This window comes from Rhamphochromis longiceps, linkage group LG1 (genome assembly GCF_057381845.1).
Source record: "Rhamphochromis longiceps isolate RC_006_pf linkage group LG1, R_longiceps_female_GT1.1, whole genome shotgun sequence".
Taxonomy (NCBI): Eukaryota; Metazoa; Chordata; class Actinopteri; order Cichliformes; family Cichlidae; genus Rhamphochromis; species Rhamphochromis longiceps.
In genome coordinates this window covers 35,481,892-35,500,237 of record NC_140557.1, presented here as the reverse complement: position 1 = coordinate 35,500,237, position 18,346 = coordinate 35,481,892, and the positions used below count along the sequence as shown (strand labels likewise).

General features: G+C 37.7%; 1 protein-coding gene and 1 long non-coding RNA gene across 3 annotated transcripts; one reads left to right on the top strand and one right to left on the bottom strand.

Annotated features, from left to right (window-relative positions):
* Positions 1-11,314: 11,314 nt before the first annotated feature.
* LOC146679091 (uncharacterized) lies at positions 11,315-17,516 on the bottom strand. Its single transcript, XR_014912553.1, has 3 exons — positions 17,443-17,516; positions 12,238-12,286; positions 11,315-11,613 (listed from the first exon to the last, which is right to left on the bottom strand). It is a non-coding gene; the product is annotated as an uncharacterized LOC146679091 (long non-coding RNA).
* On the top strand, positions 12,986-15,845 carry LOC146679092 (uncharacterized). Of its 2 annotated transcripts, XM_085412457.1 has the most exons (5): positions 12,986-13,226; positions 14,116-14,366; positions 14,534-14,701; positions 14,822-14,917; positions 15,366-15,845. In XM_085412457.1, exons 2-5 carry the CDS (start codon positions 14,223-14,225, stop codon positions 15,681-15,683), a joined length of 726 nt encoding a protein of 241 aa, XP_085268583.1. In that variant the 5' UTR covers positions 12,986-13,226; positions 14,116-14,222; the 3' UTR covers positions 15,684-15,845. The 2 variants fall into 2 exon arrangements, with proteins under 2 accessions (XP_085268583.1, XP_085268593.1); XM_085412467.1 differs by lacking the exon at positions 12,986-13,226 and having other exon boundaries at positions 13,646-14,366.
* Positions 17,517-18,346: the final 830 nt, after the last annotated feature.

Here is an 18,346-nt window from a genome sequence, read left to right as displayed (position 1 = left end):
AATAGAATCATTTCAGGGTCACAGTCTGCTTGCTCAACAGGTGTGTGATAAATAACTGGCACCATGACTCGTAGTATCAGATTTGGTTGTTCCTGCTTGCAGGGTTTTAAAGACTGTTGTGGTCTTCATTTGAATATAACCTCTGCTATAGTTTTGTTCATATTTAACCAAATAAAAATGCAGACATAAGTGTACACATATTTAAAGAACTTATTTTAACATTGCACTCAACAACAAACAAATCCTCCCTAACAAAAAAGTAACTTCAAGGGCCAAATTGCATTATATTTCTTCACGTCAACATACAAGTAGGGGTGACTTGGGCTGCAAGTTGTCCCTGGGCTGCAAGTTTGAGACCCCTGCTTTAAACAATACAGAGGCGGACCGTTTGTGTATATATGGATACTAAATCACGTATCAGCTGCCAGGCCAAACAGAGCAAACTTCTTGCTCAGGCTTAGCTGTCCCAGTCCCATCACCCCATGCCCACACTCCTGACACTGAACCAGCCACACTGATATCTGAAGAAGCAGGCAAGTTCTTTGATGTCAAAGAAATGTCTTATTTCAGGAGGCCCCTTGGGAAAGTTATCTTTTTCTACACACTATTTTATTTGTAATAATACTAATAATATATTATAATTATAACCCACATATACAACACCTTTGGAGAAGTATGTTCTTTGTATATTTTGACTGTTGCAGGTGATGAGACCTTTTAGTAAACTATAACTGATTAAAACCTACTTGAGTTCCACCAGGCCTCAGGACAGAGACACAGTTCAGCTGGCTATAATTTGTTTCAAAATTAATATTGAAAGGATTATTTAAGTTCTATTTGCCAATATTTAATATTATTAGAAAATATGTAAGGAGTAAAAAATATTAGTATTACACCACTTTATAGAGAATTTAGATTTAGTTTCAGCCGTAAAGCTGATGTATATTTAATTGTTAGGTACCAATCAATGAAAAAATGAAAAAACAAAAAAACAAAGCAAAAAAACCAAATGAACCCCTAATGATGTCATCATTCAGAATATTGAAATGTAAAACATGGTTTCAACAATACAACTTTCCCCAAATTAAAAAAATCTCTGTATCGAAGCAGAATATTATCCATATAACAGTGTTGTATTATTTTATCACGGTTTGCAATATTAAAGTGGAGTGGCCCAAAGTCTTTTTTTTTTTTTTTCATGGGAACCCAAATTCCTGGTGGCACCCCTGAGACACACACACACACGCACACACACTGAGAGTGAAGCGAGAGAGAGAGAAACACAGTAACAGTGACAGGCTTAATGTGGTCAATTCAGGATCCACTGAGATGATTGATGTGGAAGATAAAGATTGCTGCCAGAGCTTTCCATATGACACACAGGTAAGAGGCTCAGCAGCCACAGTCAGATCCCAAAGGCAGCTTTATCATGCTGTTATATAACACACACACACACACACACACACACACACACACACACACACACACACACACACACACACACACTGATGTGGCCGATGTAAGGGCGCAGCCAGACTGCCATCGTCAGCACTGGCCAGATCAGATTTAACACCCAACCCCCTCGCACACACGGCCAATCTACCCTCCTCCTTGAGTTCCCTTTAGTGATCCATGGTAACACTTCTGTGTGTGTGTGTGTATGTACACGTGTGTGTGCGTCTTTCATTTGTGTGACCTGCTGAGGCCAGGCAGGTTACTGAGTGTCAGTGTAGTGATGTAATCCAGAGTCTATTGTAATGTGCGAACAACAGATGTAATAACGGACTCGTTCTCAAAGATGGACTCACAACAGAACCAATGAACACTGTCTGTTTATGCCATATAATAAATATTGTATGACACGTACATGCAAATGCAACCGTTTGTTTGTATTTTAATGCTGTTGTCTGTGAACTGATGCAATGCTTTTATAAAGTGTAATAGTTACAGTAGTGCTCAAATTTCATGTTGCAGGGTAACATGATGACGTCACAATATGTAATCTAGATTAGAGCCTGCAGGGACCTGAGATGTACCAGTGTGTTAAGTTTGCCCAACTCTTGATGTTAAAGAAGGAATTGGGAACCAAAGAAACAAAAACACAGTAAATACACACAGAGACTGTGTGTATTTACTGTAAGATTTATACATGCATATACTGAAACACAGGTAAGCGTGAATTAATTAAGCAGTTTTTATTCAAGTGAATAACCCCCCCCCCCCTTAGATCGATCGATCTATCTATCTATCTATCTATCTATCTATCTATCTATCTATCTATCTATCTATCTATCTATCTATCTATCTATCTATCTATCTATCTATCTATCTATCTCAAAAACAAAAGAGACATTTTGCGGGACAGATAAAGGACGTTTTGTCAGTTTGAGGCCAGTGGATGTTCGTCTGTGTATTGAAGTATAACAGAGACTCATTATTGTCATTACATAACACGGCTTCTCTAATCATACGTTGAATCCTAATATTAGACTGCTCCCATGCTAATCGATTTGTCTTGGCATAATCTATGGCCTGCTCATGTAAGCAAGTCTCCTCCTAAAACTTGATGGTGTCACTGTGTACTGTAGCTTATTACTATTATGTAAACAGCTATACTGCTGTATTTGGCCTGGCTAGCAGGCTTCAGCCACTCAACTTGATGCTGTCTTCTAAATAGATCTGATCTGCAGCTCCACACCGTCGCTCTCCCACAGCAGGGATCGCTTTTATACAAAGCGGATGTTTTTGATAAAGAGAACAAAAGCAGTGGATGACTTTAAAATGCCTGTTAATTCCTTTCATGTTTTATTCTTCCCTTTTTTAAAAAAAAAAGATTATTTCACTTTGATTGTTTCTAAATTAATAAATGGGTAAACCCTATTAGTAGTTTAATTTGGTGATAAAATGCTGACAAAGGAACACGTGATTTGTTTTTCAGCAGTTACAGTTTTTCTTGATTGGTTTGGCTCATTTCTTGAAACAGAAATTACATTCTCAAAATAACATGGACAAACCTCCAAACCTCTTGGTAAATGTTCACAACAGAATGGCATTTCTCATTCATTTTATCAAATGGCAAATGCCTTAGTACATGTCTCAATTGTCTCAGTGCATCTTTGCAAATGATTAAGTACAGGTAGCCTACAGTTATACAGTTAGCCCACATTTAGCACATTTTCCAAATGAATAGATCTCGTAGATCTAAACTGATTAGTTGATTCTCAGTCTAATTATCATTCCCTCCAAAAAATGTCAGCATGATTTCATTGTATAAGTACTCGCATGCACAACTGTTTGTTCAATTGTCAAAATTGGTCAAGAACATAATACCATGAATATTTGATAAATTGATGACAGTCATTGACAGTCAGGTGAAACTAGACTAACGAAGGGGGAGTGTCACACACAGGTGTTTTCCATGATTGTGTGCTGCCAAACACAGATATATAGTAGGGGTGCAACGATACACAAAATTCACGGTTCGGTTCGGTTCGATACTTTGGTGTCACGGTTCGATATTTTTTCGATACAAAAAAATGTTCATGCATTTTTAATTTGTCATTTATTAAAATTATAAATATATATTTTAACTCAAAAGTACAGTTTTTAAATTTAACCCTAACCCTTGTGCGTGTTTTTTATTTTGACAGCGAATGCGCACCTGCAGACCACTTATGTGCAGCCCTGGTTATTTAGCTCGTCATATTGCAGCCACAGAAATTCTTTTGTCCATGAAACCATAAAGCTGCACTTTCTTTTTGCCTTATAGTCTGATTTGTCATAACTTCTTCGTTTTGTGGTAAGCTTTTCTTTGGCTGTCACTTCTTCACCCTGACCTGTCTTATTTGGCTCAGCAGAACTGAAATGCTTTTACACACTCACTCACATAAGCTCAGCGATTCTCTGCGCGATCAACCTCTCACATGTTTAAGCTTGCTGCGGGAGATTTCACTTGTCATGTTTGCATAGTAAGCTAACGATTAATAAGACGATGTCAGAGGAATTGGTGCACAAATTATCATCACTCACAGATCAGTGCTGTCGCTCTCTATACACAGTTCGCACGATTGCAAAGTGAAAGCAAAAAAACAAGCGCAAATTCAAACGCGACTTCAATATGTCACATATTGACAGTGGCTCACCGATGCCAATGACATAATTACCCAGCTACATTTCTGAAAGAATGCAAAAGCATTGACATATATTTTTCCTACAATAGCCCGACGGGCAGGGAAGAGATAGATTTTGGTAGCCCGACTGAAAAAATCGCTAGCTCCAGGACGTCGGGCTAGCGATATTGCGAGCCCTGTATCTGATTGAGGAATCACTCATCTTTGGAAAAGAGAGTTTATTACAGAGAAATGGCTCTTTCCAAAATAAAAGCTATACTATCCGCTTCTTCTGGGCTATATTCTCAGCAGCATAAGGAGAATCATGTGCTAACAGCTGTCTAAATGACTCGGCTAAAGTTAGTAGCATGCTTGCTTTTTTTTGTCTGCTTCCACTTGTCTTTGCACTAGGATGATGTCGGCGTAAATGTGCAGTCATATTCGTCGTGTTCCCACTAGTGCTTTCAGGTTAATCTCGTTGAAATGACCTTAACGCCACAACACGGCAAATCTCCGTTAACGAGCTACCGCCGATCGCTCCGTGCATGGGGCTAGACGGCCAACACGTTAACGAGCTAACTGCGCTAGCACACTAGTTCACACCAATGTAATTGAGCATTGCATGGCACATCCAACATACTGTTTTACTTTAGTCCATGACTCGCTTACCTTCAGGGTCATACGTCACATGAAAACCAAAATAATTCCAAACGCCAGAACTGAATGAGGGTGGGGGAGGTGCCCTGCGCTCTTCCTTCTGACTATGCTGTCTGTGTTGAGCGCTCAGTGGATCTGCGCTGGACAGTGCAGCCTAGGCGGAGTAGTCGAACACAGATTCACTGAGCGCTCAACACAGACAGCATCGTCAGAAGGAAAATTGATAAAATAAATTACAAATGTTGTATTGTTCGATACATATGCGTACCGAACCGAAAGCACTGTATCGAACGGTTCAATATCGATACGAATATCGTTGCACCCCTAATATATAGAGCTTGACCAGAGCCAGTCCGATCTCTGAACATGGATAGACAAGGCCAAGCAAACTGACAAGGGGAAGTTCTTCCTCAAGGAAGAGGAGGAAGAAGAAGAAGAAGAGGAGGACTGAGAATGTGTGGTGGAGGAATAGGGGGAAGAGGCCGAGGTGCGCGAAGACACTGTGCTGTCCCGAATGAAATTCGGGCCACAATTATAGACCATGTCATAAACCATGGCCTCACAATGGCAGAGGCAGGTCGTCGAGTGCAGCCTAATGTGCCTCGCTCTACAGTGTCCTCCATCATCCAAACCTTTCTCAGGGAAAACAGGTATGTACTCTATTTAATCTATGATGGAATTATATGTTGTATAGGACAGGGCACTATGCGTGAGGCAAAAAATGTATAACTTACTGTAGAGATTTTGTGTGCATCTGCCTACAGTAGTAGGTCTATACTAGCAGGTGGAGAGGACTAGTGGAATGTTTTGATACTAAATATGACAAGAAATATATTGAACAAATTACTGTAAACTATGGAATTACATAATTTATACAGTTTAGAGTAGTATTCCAGTCACTGTGCAATGTTGCATTAGGATTGTGGTGAAGTTACTGTGAGTAAAACAATAATACAATTACACTGATAACTTACTGTATTCTGTTCTTTGTGTAGGATTGGACGACAACCTCGCGTGGGTGGCAGAGGAAAACTTCTCATTGAACAACAGGAAAGAGAGATTTGTAACATGGTGATGGCAAATGATGCCATCACATTGAGGCATATCCGTGATGCCATCCTTCAGGACAATCATATATTCCAGAACATAAACACAATAAGCATCTCCACAATAGACTGGGTTTTGAAGAAGCATCAGATGACAATGAAACAAATCTACAGGGTACCATTTGAGAGGAACTCTGACAGAGTAAAGGAGCTGCGCTACCAGTATGTAAATGTAAGTCAGTTACATACTGGTCAGTTACATTACAGGTACATACTGTACCTGTAATCACAGTAAGCAGTAGTTCACTTATTTGGTTTCAATACCTCCTTTACCTGATTTCAGAATCAGTATTTGCTTCATCTGACTTCAACAATTTCAACAGAAAACTGCAGTTTACTGTATGATACAATTCTCATTACAATCCTTATTTTGTTGTCCCCCAATCAAATCTATCTAATACTGTAGGTTTTACTGTAACATCTCAGTAAGTCATCAGTATTTCCCACTCCCCTTTCTATCAAATACCCCTGCAGTACTTCCTCATAGGCCTATCACTAGTTTAGAACCACTGGAGTAGTAGCCTGTAGTATATTGAACCTGTGGGGGAGAGCATGTAATTGTCTAACTGTAGTATATGACTCTTCTGTATGACTGATTTTATGTTCTTTACTCTATTTTAGAGAATAATGTCATTGGAAGGACATGAGACCCCTTACATCCTGGTGTTCGTGGATGAAGCAGGCTTCAACCTGGCCAAGGGCCGAAAACGTGGCCGTAATATTATTGGCCACCGGGCCACAGTGGATGTCCCAGGTCAGCGAGGGGGCAATATAACTATGTGTGCTGCCATTTCTGAGAATGGTGTGGCCACTCACATCCCCAGTCTTGGCCCATACAACACACACAAGCTCCTCATCTTCTTGGATCGCCTATATACCAATTTTATCCCTGAAAATGAGAGAGGTCTCATAGGGCCTCACCTACCCATTTATGTAATTGTGTGGGACAATGTCAATTTCCACCATAGGGGCTGGTTTGCAACGCATCCCATGATGGTCATGGGGTTCCTACCACTTTACTCTTCTTTCCTCAATCCGACAGAGGAGTTTTTCTCTGCTTGGAGGTGGAGAGTGTATGAGCATCATGCTCAGGATCAGCCGTCCCTGCTCCATGCTATGGCCACAGCGTGTGACGACATTACAGGAGATCAATGCAGGGGATGGTTGCGGCATGCACGCCGTTTTTTTTCCTCGTTGCATCGCAAGAGAAAGTATCCGCTGTGATGTGGACGAGAATCTGTGGCCAGACGGACAACAGCGTGTAAATAATCAGGAGGGTGAAGACAGTGGACAAGAGCAGGAGAATGAGTACAGCGACCACTGAATAAGTCCTTGTTTTTTGATTTTGTGTTCATACAATTTACTACTGTAATGTACATTTTCTTTTTACATATGTATGAAACTTTCTTTGCCTGTGAATAAAAAATGGTTATAATTTCCTTGGTAGTGAGAGTGCAATCTGTGATGTCAAACCTTGGAGGCTACTTTTTTCTGTTGTATATTGTTGGTCCTCTGCCATAGTGACAAAACATCTAAACATTTTGTATGGCAGTACTCACACAATGCCAAAGGGACGATGCATTTTGGGGGCACTGACTATTCAGATTAGAAAGAAATGTAGTTTTGACACATGAGTGAACTGTTTTAGGAGAGATATGAGCTTTTGCAGGTGGACCATGTTGTTGTGATCAACCATCCAGGTTTATTTTGACAAAAGCACCAAGAATGATGAGAATGTCCGATCTGTGTCGAGAAATGAGCCAAAACTATTGAGAAGGATCTTTGCCATTTTGGAGACACTGACTGTTTAAATGAGAAAGGGATTTAGATTGAAGCCTGAGTGAACAGTTTTGGAAGAGATATGAGCTTTTGCAGGTGAGCTATAGTGTTGTGCTAAACTGTAAGAGTGTTTTGCCAAATGATCTTAGAGTTTTGAGAATGTAATTTCTGTTTCAAGAAATGAGCCAAACCAATGGAGAAAAACTGTAATAGTGCTTGTAGTTTTGCATTTGTATGCTTATGTGCTTTTCAAACATGGGTTTGAACCATGTCTCGTAGTTTTCAGAATGATCTTGAAATAAGTGGAAAAGTAGAGAATGGCAGCAAATATTCCTACAATTGACCTTTGGACTAAACCAAGTTAGGCATGCTGAGGCCTACTAAGAGCATGACAATCTGCCTGCTTTGAGCTGATTGTTTTCTTACCTGGAGGGTAGATGTAGGAGCAGTTATGACAAACAATTATAATTTTTACTGGATGACCTTACCCGATGTTAACATGTTCTCATCTCTTCCACAAAATCCTGAATAAAATAGCAGAGAACTGTAATTACAAATTTCTACAACAGAAGTATTATGTAGACTCAAGTAAAAATCCAAGTGGCTTGTGCGACATATAATAAATCTGTTTTGTTTTTTTTTCATATGCCGTGCGCAGTGATTACAGTCAGCCAAGTAACAATACCGATAGGCAAAGTAAAGGCTAATTACTGGTTGTGAAATGAAGGTGAAGTAGTGCTTGATAAGATCTGCAACAAAAAAGTACCACAGCCATTTTATAAACCCAAATATCTCAAAATTTTTAACTCCAGCGTTCTTAATCCATTTTGGTAATTATACCAATCCCAACCTTCTATACCGGAGTTTCAATAAATAATAAAGCAATAATGCAGCCACTTACATACTTCCAAGCTCATAAGCTATTTAAAGGAACCACCAGCACGTTCTGTGTAGATTAAAGCTGCATTATTTATGAATCTGAAGCAAGTCACATATGAGGCGGTCATTTGAGCACCTACTGGTGAAATTGCTGCTTTTCAAGCTTTTTAACTTCCTAAAATTTTCCAATGAAATGGTAATAAGCGATGGATATTATATTGCCTATAAATACACATACAGTACTGTGCAAACGTTTTAGGCAGGTGAGAAAAATGCTGTAAACAAAGAATGCTTTCAAAAATGGAAGTGTTAATCACTTATTTTCATCAATCAACAAAATGCAGTGAATGAACAAAAGCAAAGTCTTAATCAAATCAATATTTGGTGTGTCCACCCTTTGCCTTCAAAACAGCATCAGTTCTTAGGTACACTTGCACACAGTTTTTGAAGGAACTCCACTGGTAGATTGTTTCAAACAAGAACCAATCACAGATCTTCTGTGGATGTAGGCTTCCTCACATCCTTCTGTCTCTTCATGTAATCCCGGACAGACACGATGATGTTGAGATCAGGGCTCACTTCCAGTACTTCTTGTTCTTCTTTACGCTAAAGATAGTTGTTAATGACATTGGCTGTATGTTTGGGGTCATTGTCCTGCTGCAGAATACATCTAGGGCCAATAAACAATCATTTATATTTCTGAAAGCATTCTTTGTTTACAGCATTTTTTCACACCTGCCTAAAATGTATATGAATATGTAGAATATGCATGCAGGGAGAAGATTTTTGGTACTGGATGTTTTTGGCCAGTCAAATTAGAGCAAACTTTGGTTACAGGGTTAATTTAGCTATAAAGTCAAAAGATATGCCCATTTTATAACATAGTGAATATTGGTTTATTTGAAACAGGACCAATAAACTGACCAGCCTAAAATGTCTGATAAAAACATCTTAATTCAAATGTATTGATATATTCAAGTGCAAGAAAATATATATGCTGCTTAGTGCATTATTGTACATACAATGTGTACATCCTTCTACTATGGAACGCCAGGACTGCCATAATGAATTAATTAAATACACCATTAAATAATTAAGAATTCGCTGAAGAGGAAGGAACACAGTAACTGATTCATCATAGCATTTCCCCAATTTACCAAAAAGATCAGGATAGAAAGAAGAGAGCAGACATAAAATTCAAACTTAGGTTTCCAGGCATTTCATTATTGTGCATGAAGGCAGGCAGATGTGGATGCTGTTAACATTTACAGAGTCCGTCTCAACATAACTAATCAGTGTGTAATTGGGGGAATCCACGCGGAAAAGCAGCAGATCACTGACATCAGAAGACTAATTAAATGGTAAATCTTACAAAGGTCAACAGTGTGTTGGCTAAGGATGAAGAGAGTAGCCACCATATGGCTAAAGATGCCCTCAAGAAGTGTGTCTTCACTGCTCTTTTAATCTTTTGAGCTAATTGTGCCCCCCCTGCACCCCCAGTCTTCTCGTGATTGTGGCCAGTGCTCAGGCAGACAAAATGTGGTCAAACTCTAATCTACTTAACTGCTTGGCACTTTGTTTTTCCAATTATGGTTAGGCCTTGTTATTGTAGTGCTGAAACCCGCTGACATCAGCATTTATTTGGCTTTCTAAGCAAATTTTCTACTCAGAGTTTAACAGACGTGAAACAGTTTTTACAGCGTAAAATAAACAGATACAACCAACAATTTATGAAAGAATCATTTATCCAATGAATACACAGAAACAGTGTGAGGATACTGATCCGATCACTTTTGCTGAGCGTTGTAATGAGTTATTATTTAGCTATTCAGCCCACAACAGTTCACTCTCACTGCTCTCACAGTGTAAGTTTTACTAAAGAATCTCATTAAATTTACTGCTAACCAAGAAAGTGTCAGACTGGCTAATCAACACAGTGGAGCACCTGAAAGAGTACTTGAATGATTGTGAAGATTGGACTTGTATTCATGTTCAGACTTTGAGCAGAGAACACTATAGAAGAACAGCCCATTTTATACTTACCTTTCATTTAGGGAGATGTAAATGAATTGTAAGGTTGCAAATTTTGTAAGGTGCACTGTAAAATCTAATTAGTTCCCAGAACTCCAAAAAATTGAGGAAACTCGTTGCCTCAAAAAAATTGAGTAAAGCTTAGCTAAAAATGACTAAATTAGGACAACTTATTTATTTTGAGTACACTGTACAAGCTCATTTGTTCCCAGAACTCGAGAAAATTGGATCAAGTTTACTTAAGATGACCAAGTTAGGGCAACTTACTCATTTTGAGTACACTGTACAGCCTTGTTAGTTCCCAGAACTCAAAAAAGTTAAGGAAACTCGTTGCCTCAAAAAAACTAAGTAAAGCTTACTTAAGATGAATGTTAGGACAACTTATACATTGCAAGTCTGCAGTATTAAGAATAACTTGATATTTCTGACTGTACAATACTAATTGTTTACTTACTGACAAACATTTCAAGTTCAACTAAATGAAAAAACAATTTGTGGTAACCTGAATATGATTAAAAATAATTAACAACACTTTTTGTAATGATGTTAAAATCAGCCCAACTTTTATTTTCAAACACAACAAAGTATAACAGCCAACATACTGGACACTGTTCTGCTGAACAACAAACAATTAATATTGCCATCACTGTTATAATGTTATAATCTTAAGTCTCAGATGTAATTATTCTGAATAATAAGTTTAGGTCTACCACAAGTTTGTTTTGTACTTACTTATATAATCAAAATAAAATATTTATTGTTCTGTCACAAGTGCAATCTCTGATTTAAACAACACATTTGTTTTTCATTCCAACACAGGAGCTGGAATGTTGTAATGTTTTAAGGATGGCTTGTTTCCAGTCCAGGCATTACTGCCTGAATGACTATCATGGATCGAGGTGATCCAAATGTAGGTGCAGAAGAAAGTCTTTAACTTCCCTTAAATACAGTGGCAGTGGATGTGGGTTGGAGATGCAATGAGCTTGAACCGGCAGGCGACCATCTTCACTGACCACACCATCTGTGACCGAGGACTCATCTCTCCTGGTGTCCTGCAAGCAAACAATCATATTTTTTGGAACATGAACTTAATTGCTTTCTTAAAACATTTTTTTCTGCATTTGGTATAGAACAGACTCCAATTTAGACAATCTCAAGCTTCCTCCCAATCAAAGAGGTGACAATGTCCCAATTGTCAGTCTGGATAGCCGTGACCACCACCCAACATACAATAATGTCATGAAAGCATCATTTTAAAAAGGGCTATGCAAACATGGCCAATAACTTTCATTCTAATGATGTACAAAATGATTTGGGCACAAAACAAATTTTGTTGTTAGAAAACTTGCAGACTTCACTATATACAGTGTAGACCCTCTAAACTAAGTTTGGGGGATGTGATCTTTCAAGAAATGCAGACTGTTGTTGTTTGTTTACTTACACAGCATGTCTTGTAGAATTAACTGGAGTCACCAGCAACAGCATAGTGCAGTCATATCTCAAGTCTAATAACAGAAGACAGGAAAAGATCAGTAAAGAAACAACTTCCTCAAACCAAAGCACAAAAAAAAAAACAATAAGTAAAACAGGCTGATCTAAAGTATGATGAAAGTTCAGCCTGATTAATATAAATGTCACTGACAGTTGCTAATATATTGGAAAACCAAAATACTTACCACTGAGTTGATGTCTTTCTGTCCAACAACAGGAGTGCTGGTCCCGAGCCTCAAAGACAGTAAGAAGCAAGCAGAGGGAGAAAAAAAACAGAACATTTTTCAGAAACTGATTTGATCCTTAATGGCTGTGCAATCATTGTTACATAGAGTTTGCTTATGTTGTTAAATAAAGGCTAGATTTGACATTAATAGATGTCACAGATGTTCAAAAGCTGCCACAAAGCATGAAAAAAATGGACGTCTCTGAAAACTTCGGCGCATTTTTGCAAATATGTGATGTCTTGATAACTCGAGAAGATATTTGAACTTTACACAGCTACATTCGAGCCTGAAAATATCTTAAAAGTTTATTTTGTGACCCAGAAAAAGTAATACGTTTTTTAGCCACGCTCCTCTGCCATTGCCACGCTTACAAGTATGCACAGGCTCCGACAAATGCGATCCTCCTTTTCCCCAGACTACCCTTTCTGGGTCACAATATAACCTTTTACACTGTAAGACCGAATAGTAATAGTTTGATAAATGAAATGAGTTCCAACTACTTAAAAACCTGTTATAAGTTCATACACCTTTATTTTTTTGAGTAGTTTGAACAATTTTGTTTTTTCAAGTTATCAGTACTTGAATATATTGATTAGTTTCTAGCATTGCGCTCAAATAATTTGAGTTTTAACACTGACGTCACTTACGTGCCTACGTACGTACCTACGTGCGCCACCTGTTTCTTTATGAAGTGCTGGCAACCATCTTGGATTCCTCGCTTCGAGTGCGAATGCCCGCTCATTACCCCGAAAGAAACTTGTGGAACGTTAATATCCGAACAGAAATAAAAACATTTGTCAACGGGTTTTTTTGCGGCATTGCCTTTGACGCTGGATAAAGGAGGGCATGCTATGGTATGTTACGGACTTTTGAACTGGAACAGCTAACCCTCTGCACTTGGCTAGCTGCATTTACCGCCTTCGCGGCATCTTCAGGAGCGCTTTGTGGTAAGTTTTATTTTTTCTGAAACTATAGTTCTCCGTTGTAATATGGGTTTTTATCGTCATAAATGTACAACTCTAGCAGGCATTTAAGAATTACATGCATGCGTCGTTTTATCCATGTCGGCTTGGCCCCAAAGTGTTTGCATGAATTATGCTAATACGCTCATATTTAGTATAACACATTATTAGTCCCTGGGACTAATAATGTGTTAATAACTTTTCTAATCTCTTACTATTTTAAAAGAAGTCTTTAGAAGGCATTTCTGGATTTGCAGATTATAAACTGCCTTGTGGTTAAATTGTTGAATCAATATGCACTGCTGCGCTGCTTCACACTTAGCGCATACGTGGATATTGATATTGGCTAGCCCATTTGCTAACTGGTGGAACTTAAAACTTACGTTTAGTTCTCTGGAGTTGTATATATTAAAACTGGGGCAGCAAAATTGTAGGCACAGGACATACTTACAAAAGCAGTGAATAATCATTACATAATTACGCGGTAGAACTTGGTTTACATTGCAAATAGTTATGTATACCAAGTTGAAATGTAGAATCTTCTGAACTGTAAAATTGTTGTGCCTGGTCTATTTTAGGTTAGCTTAAGGGTGAATCCATCAATAATATATTTACCAAACAGTTATTTTTTCGTTTTATTTTATTCTGATGCCCAGTGTTCATTAGTGAAAGACTTAGTTTTTTATCTGTCAGGGGCTGGGTCTGTGAACCAGCATTTTGAGTTTATTTTGTAGTTTTGCTTTCTTATGTTATATTGAAATGAGGTGAAGTTCTTGTATTGTTGTTATTATTAGTTAAGGTTTAGTTGAGTTCTGGGCTGGTTATGTTTCATCTGTGTCTCCTTGGTTATGTGTCTTTTCTGTTCTCTGTGTAGTCTGTCTTGTCTTCTGTGTTTTACTGTTATGTCCATGCCAGGGCAGAAGTAAATTTTCAGGGGTGAAGATGCTGTTTACCTTGACCAGCTAAGACTACAGATTGTAGATGAAGTCGAGAAAAGTGAAAAGAATCCTGATTACAAAGCTGATGCTCACAACTTTGGCCTTGCAATGCAAAGAGATCATCAATGATGACCTACCAGTAGGTCAGATCCTGGATTGCTGGCCTACTCTGAAATCCCAGTCCCAGGTAAGAATGTATATAGATGTATCTAACAAGATGTATTTTATATCAACCCCTGTTATCTGGCCTGTCTGAACAAATTATGCCTTTGGAGTGTAAGGATTTTGATGTATTTTGCAAAGATTTATAGACTAATTGAAACTTGTAAACACAAATGTATCCTGTGTGTTCAGATCTGTGCAGAATTCCACAGGATTACAAACCTCCACCTGAAGAACCACTTTTATGCTGTGCTGGACCAACATGCTCCCCGGCTCCAGAGCTTATTCAGAAAGAAAGCTGTTTGCACAGGGAACGTGTCTGATGTCCTGTCTCAGCTCTTCAGAAGCTATAATCTCCAGGTTAGTGAGTTTTTGTCTTGTTTTTTGAGCTTCATTTGATTTGATCAATTTTTCAATTTTAATTACCATTCTTGACTAGGTTAGCCAATAATTTAAAATAAAAATTTTCTTGTGATGTAGGAACAAGCTGATATCCATGCCCAAAGTGCTGGTGTGCTTCATGCCCTCTCTGCCTATTTGTACGAAGACACCTCTACCTTCATCAAAACATGGGATGCAAGTTTTGGACAAAGTTGTGAACAATATCTTAGTAGCATCCTTGTTTAGATTTCTCAAAACATTATGACACTTTGAGAGTTTGAGAAGCATCTCCATGCTTGGATCTGTCTACAACAGTGTCCATGTCACATAATGGAAACACTACATGTTTTTAATGTGCGTAGACCTTCTATAATGTTCCTAGCCCAACCATACATCACTGTACAAATGAAAAATATATAACTCCTATTGACTTTCTGTTGTTATTGCTACGAAGAGGTATGACTTTGCTTTACTAAAAGTACTATTTTTGTCAGTTTGTTTTCTCAAATCTTGGTGTGTTGTGGCTTTTTTGTTGTTCAAACAATTGATTTCTGAGCTAGTAATAATCCAGAAATGTGACTTGTATAGATGAAACTAAGAGAAATAGGAATGCACTAACATGTAGTAATTTTGTTTTCTGTAGATGATGCATTCTGATAGACCAGATATTAGTGAAGTGCCACTTGGACTCCTCCTGATCAGAGCCAATTCCAGCGATGCAACATTCTTCTGCCCTGAGAAGACTGCAGTTTTGGTCGAGGGTAACATGATCACTGTTTTCACCACCCTGGCTGATGCATTTCTAGTAATATTTGGACTGACTGACGTCCTGCACCTAAGCTACCCAAAATGTTTGGCCAACATTTTTGACTTTATTCAGAAAGTTTTGATGGGTCTGAAGGGTGGGAAGTTGAAGCCCAAAGTGCTGAGTCTTAAAAATGATCTTTTGGCAGCAGAATAATGTCCAGGATTCCTACACAGCCCTCAAGTGCCTGTTAAAGCAAGTAATTCAGTTTATCATGTTTCCAAGTCTGGATAAGTTTTTTATAAAAAGAGAGAATAGAATAAAGAAATCTTTGCAGACTCTGTTTCATACTTCATTATCTAAAAGCCACATCCAAAGTAAAAGGGGTGATTTTATTATTTTTATTTATTTTTTTTCCCCCCATCATCACTTGTGTTTTAGTTGATTTTGATTGTGTTTTTAGTCAGATAACTGTAAATCTATAGAGAAAATGAAGGACAATCTCATTTCTGGCTTCGAGGTGGGATCTTGAATGTCACTTAAGGAACGTTCCTCCTGAACTACTCATAACTGACATAAGGCGCTAAGGAGGTTTATAACACTTTGTTTATGTCTCTAAAGAAGTATTTTTCTATTTAAAATTTTATTGCTTTGTTGTTGAGACTGTGATTGCACTCTACAAATGTGCATTTTGCATAACCACAGTACTGGCATATTAAAAAGGTTACCAATTATATTTCAGTGTATTAGCTGCACTATACTATTACTTTCATTCGGTTTTCCCACCTAATAATGCAGGATTTTCTTTTCCTTTTGTTTGTTTTTTTAATAAAAAGGCCATACTCATGTGTTAATCAAATTTGAATACTCTTAAAACATGTTGTGAAATTCTTTATTTCTAATATTGTAACCTTGTGCCAAAATTTCTGACATTATTCCCTATAAAATGTGGTGGATTTATGTCTTTGGGCTTTTTGTGTCAAAGTAACTCAATAAATCTGTAACTTGAATTTATATTTTCTGTCTTATGTTTTTACAAGTGTAATTATTTTGGGCACTTTTTTTTTTTTTTTTAAATCAAATTCAAAACACAGTAGATTTGGATATTACAAGCATTTGTATTTAAAATTTTTGAGTTGTATTAGCTTAAAATGGTTAACATTTTGAAACTAAAAATTAATTCCTTAAAGTTACTTGAGCTAGATTTGTACTTGAAACTCAAAATATCAAGTAGAGAGTACTAAACCAAAAATGTGGATATAACATAAAAACATTTATCAATGGTACTTAAAAATATTTATCTAAAGCTAATAAATAAAGTGTGTTTATTTAACTTTTATTTTTAAGTTTTAGTTACTTAAAATATTTTATGTAATCAGTTTCACCAAAAGTTTTGAGTAAAATTAACTTATTGGGTTATACAGTGTAAGATATTTTTAGCCGAGAATGTAGCTGTGTAATGCTCAAATATCTACTTAATTTATCAAAATATCACATATTTGCAAAAGTACTTCCACGTTTTCGGAGAGCTCTGTTATCCACCAGCGCGATAGCTGACCGGGAGGTCAAGGCTTGATAACAGTCTGCGAGCACAACTAACTCCTGGCTTATTGTTTTCAAACCCCCTGCGGTCTTTTGCTACTCAGGTTAAACATGATATATATAATTAGTTAGTTAGTTAGTTAGGGCTATGGATTGAAAATACCCCCCACACCCCACCCCTAAAGGCTGCACCTCCCGAAGAATTTTGTCTGGGCTCTTAACTCACTTTTTTATTTCAAACAATCAACAGAAAATTTCACCGACATAGTTTTATGTAAGGTTTTTAAGGCTGTGGTGTTAATTTTTAAGTAACATGAGCCCAGCGGCAGCAGCAACGCTAGGCTAACACTAACTAGCTAGCAAGATTGTAAACCTGGTGCTAAACTAAGAGAAGCCACAAAATCAGTTTGAATAAGAGTAAACATTTACTCACCAAGTCAGTGTATCAGGTAAAGATCCACAGCAATGACAATAATCTCTTGAGCTGACGCTTTTCCAGGTTTGCTCTAGTGATGTGCGATACCACTGATTTCCTTTCCGATCCGATACCAAGTACTATTCAGGGTGGTATCGACGATACTGATCCGACACCGATACTTTGTACAAAAACTTATTTTATTTATTGTATCTCAAATTATAGTGTCATAATGATTACAGAACATCAGATTATTTGTTCTTATCACTTAATAATGCAGAGTTCATCATAGGGCTGGGCGATATGACCCAAAATTCATATCTCGATATTTTTTACCTGGACGGCGATATAAGATATATATCTCGATATTTTTTTTAAAAGCCATAAAGTAAGAACAAAAAGAGAGTTCTTAGTCAAAGCTGTGTCCCAGATGTCACACAGGCACTTTTATTAACATAGAGCATAGATGTACATAAGATTTACTCAAAAATAAATTATGAGCATTTATTAAATAATAATGCTCCATAAATAAAAGAAAACAATGTTGTTTTTGTGCATAACAAAAAGCTCACAATTGTGCAGTCAAAATGTAAACTAAAAGACGCTGAGCATAGTAACAAAGACAGATTTCACAGCTGCTCTGTTCCCAACTTCTACTGTGTGACTGACAGCCTGGAGTTTGAAATCCTCTTGTAACCACGTCTCTTAACAGGTGCCATTTATAGTCCTTATACACAGTAGGGTAATATTACGTTGAAGCACAGTACGTATCACTCCGCAAAGGCTCCTCGGTAGCCGTAATGCTCTGACAATCCATCAAGCGGTGCAGCACCATAGCTTACCAAAGTTGTACTAAAACATTTTTGACTTTTGATTGCTGAGCGCTGTGTACCACATAAAATCGGTTCGCGGCCATCAAGCA

Coding starts and splice junctions, on each gene's coding strand:
- LOC146679092 (XM_085412457.1), top strand. CDS start 14,223: ATGAAGTCGAGAAAAGTGAAAAGAATCCTGATTACAAAGCTGATGCTC. Junction 14,367..14,533: donor CTCTGAAATCCCAGTCCCAG/GTAAGAATGTAT, acceptor CTGTGTGTTCAG/ATCTGTGCAGAATTCCACAG. Junction 14,702..14,821: donor TCAGAAGCTATAATCTCCAG/GTTAGTGAGTTT, acceptor CTTGTGATGTAG/GAACAAGCTGATATCCATGC.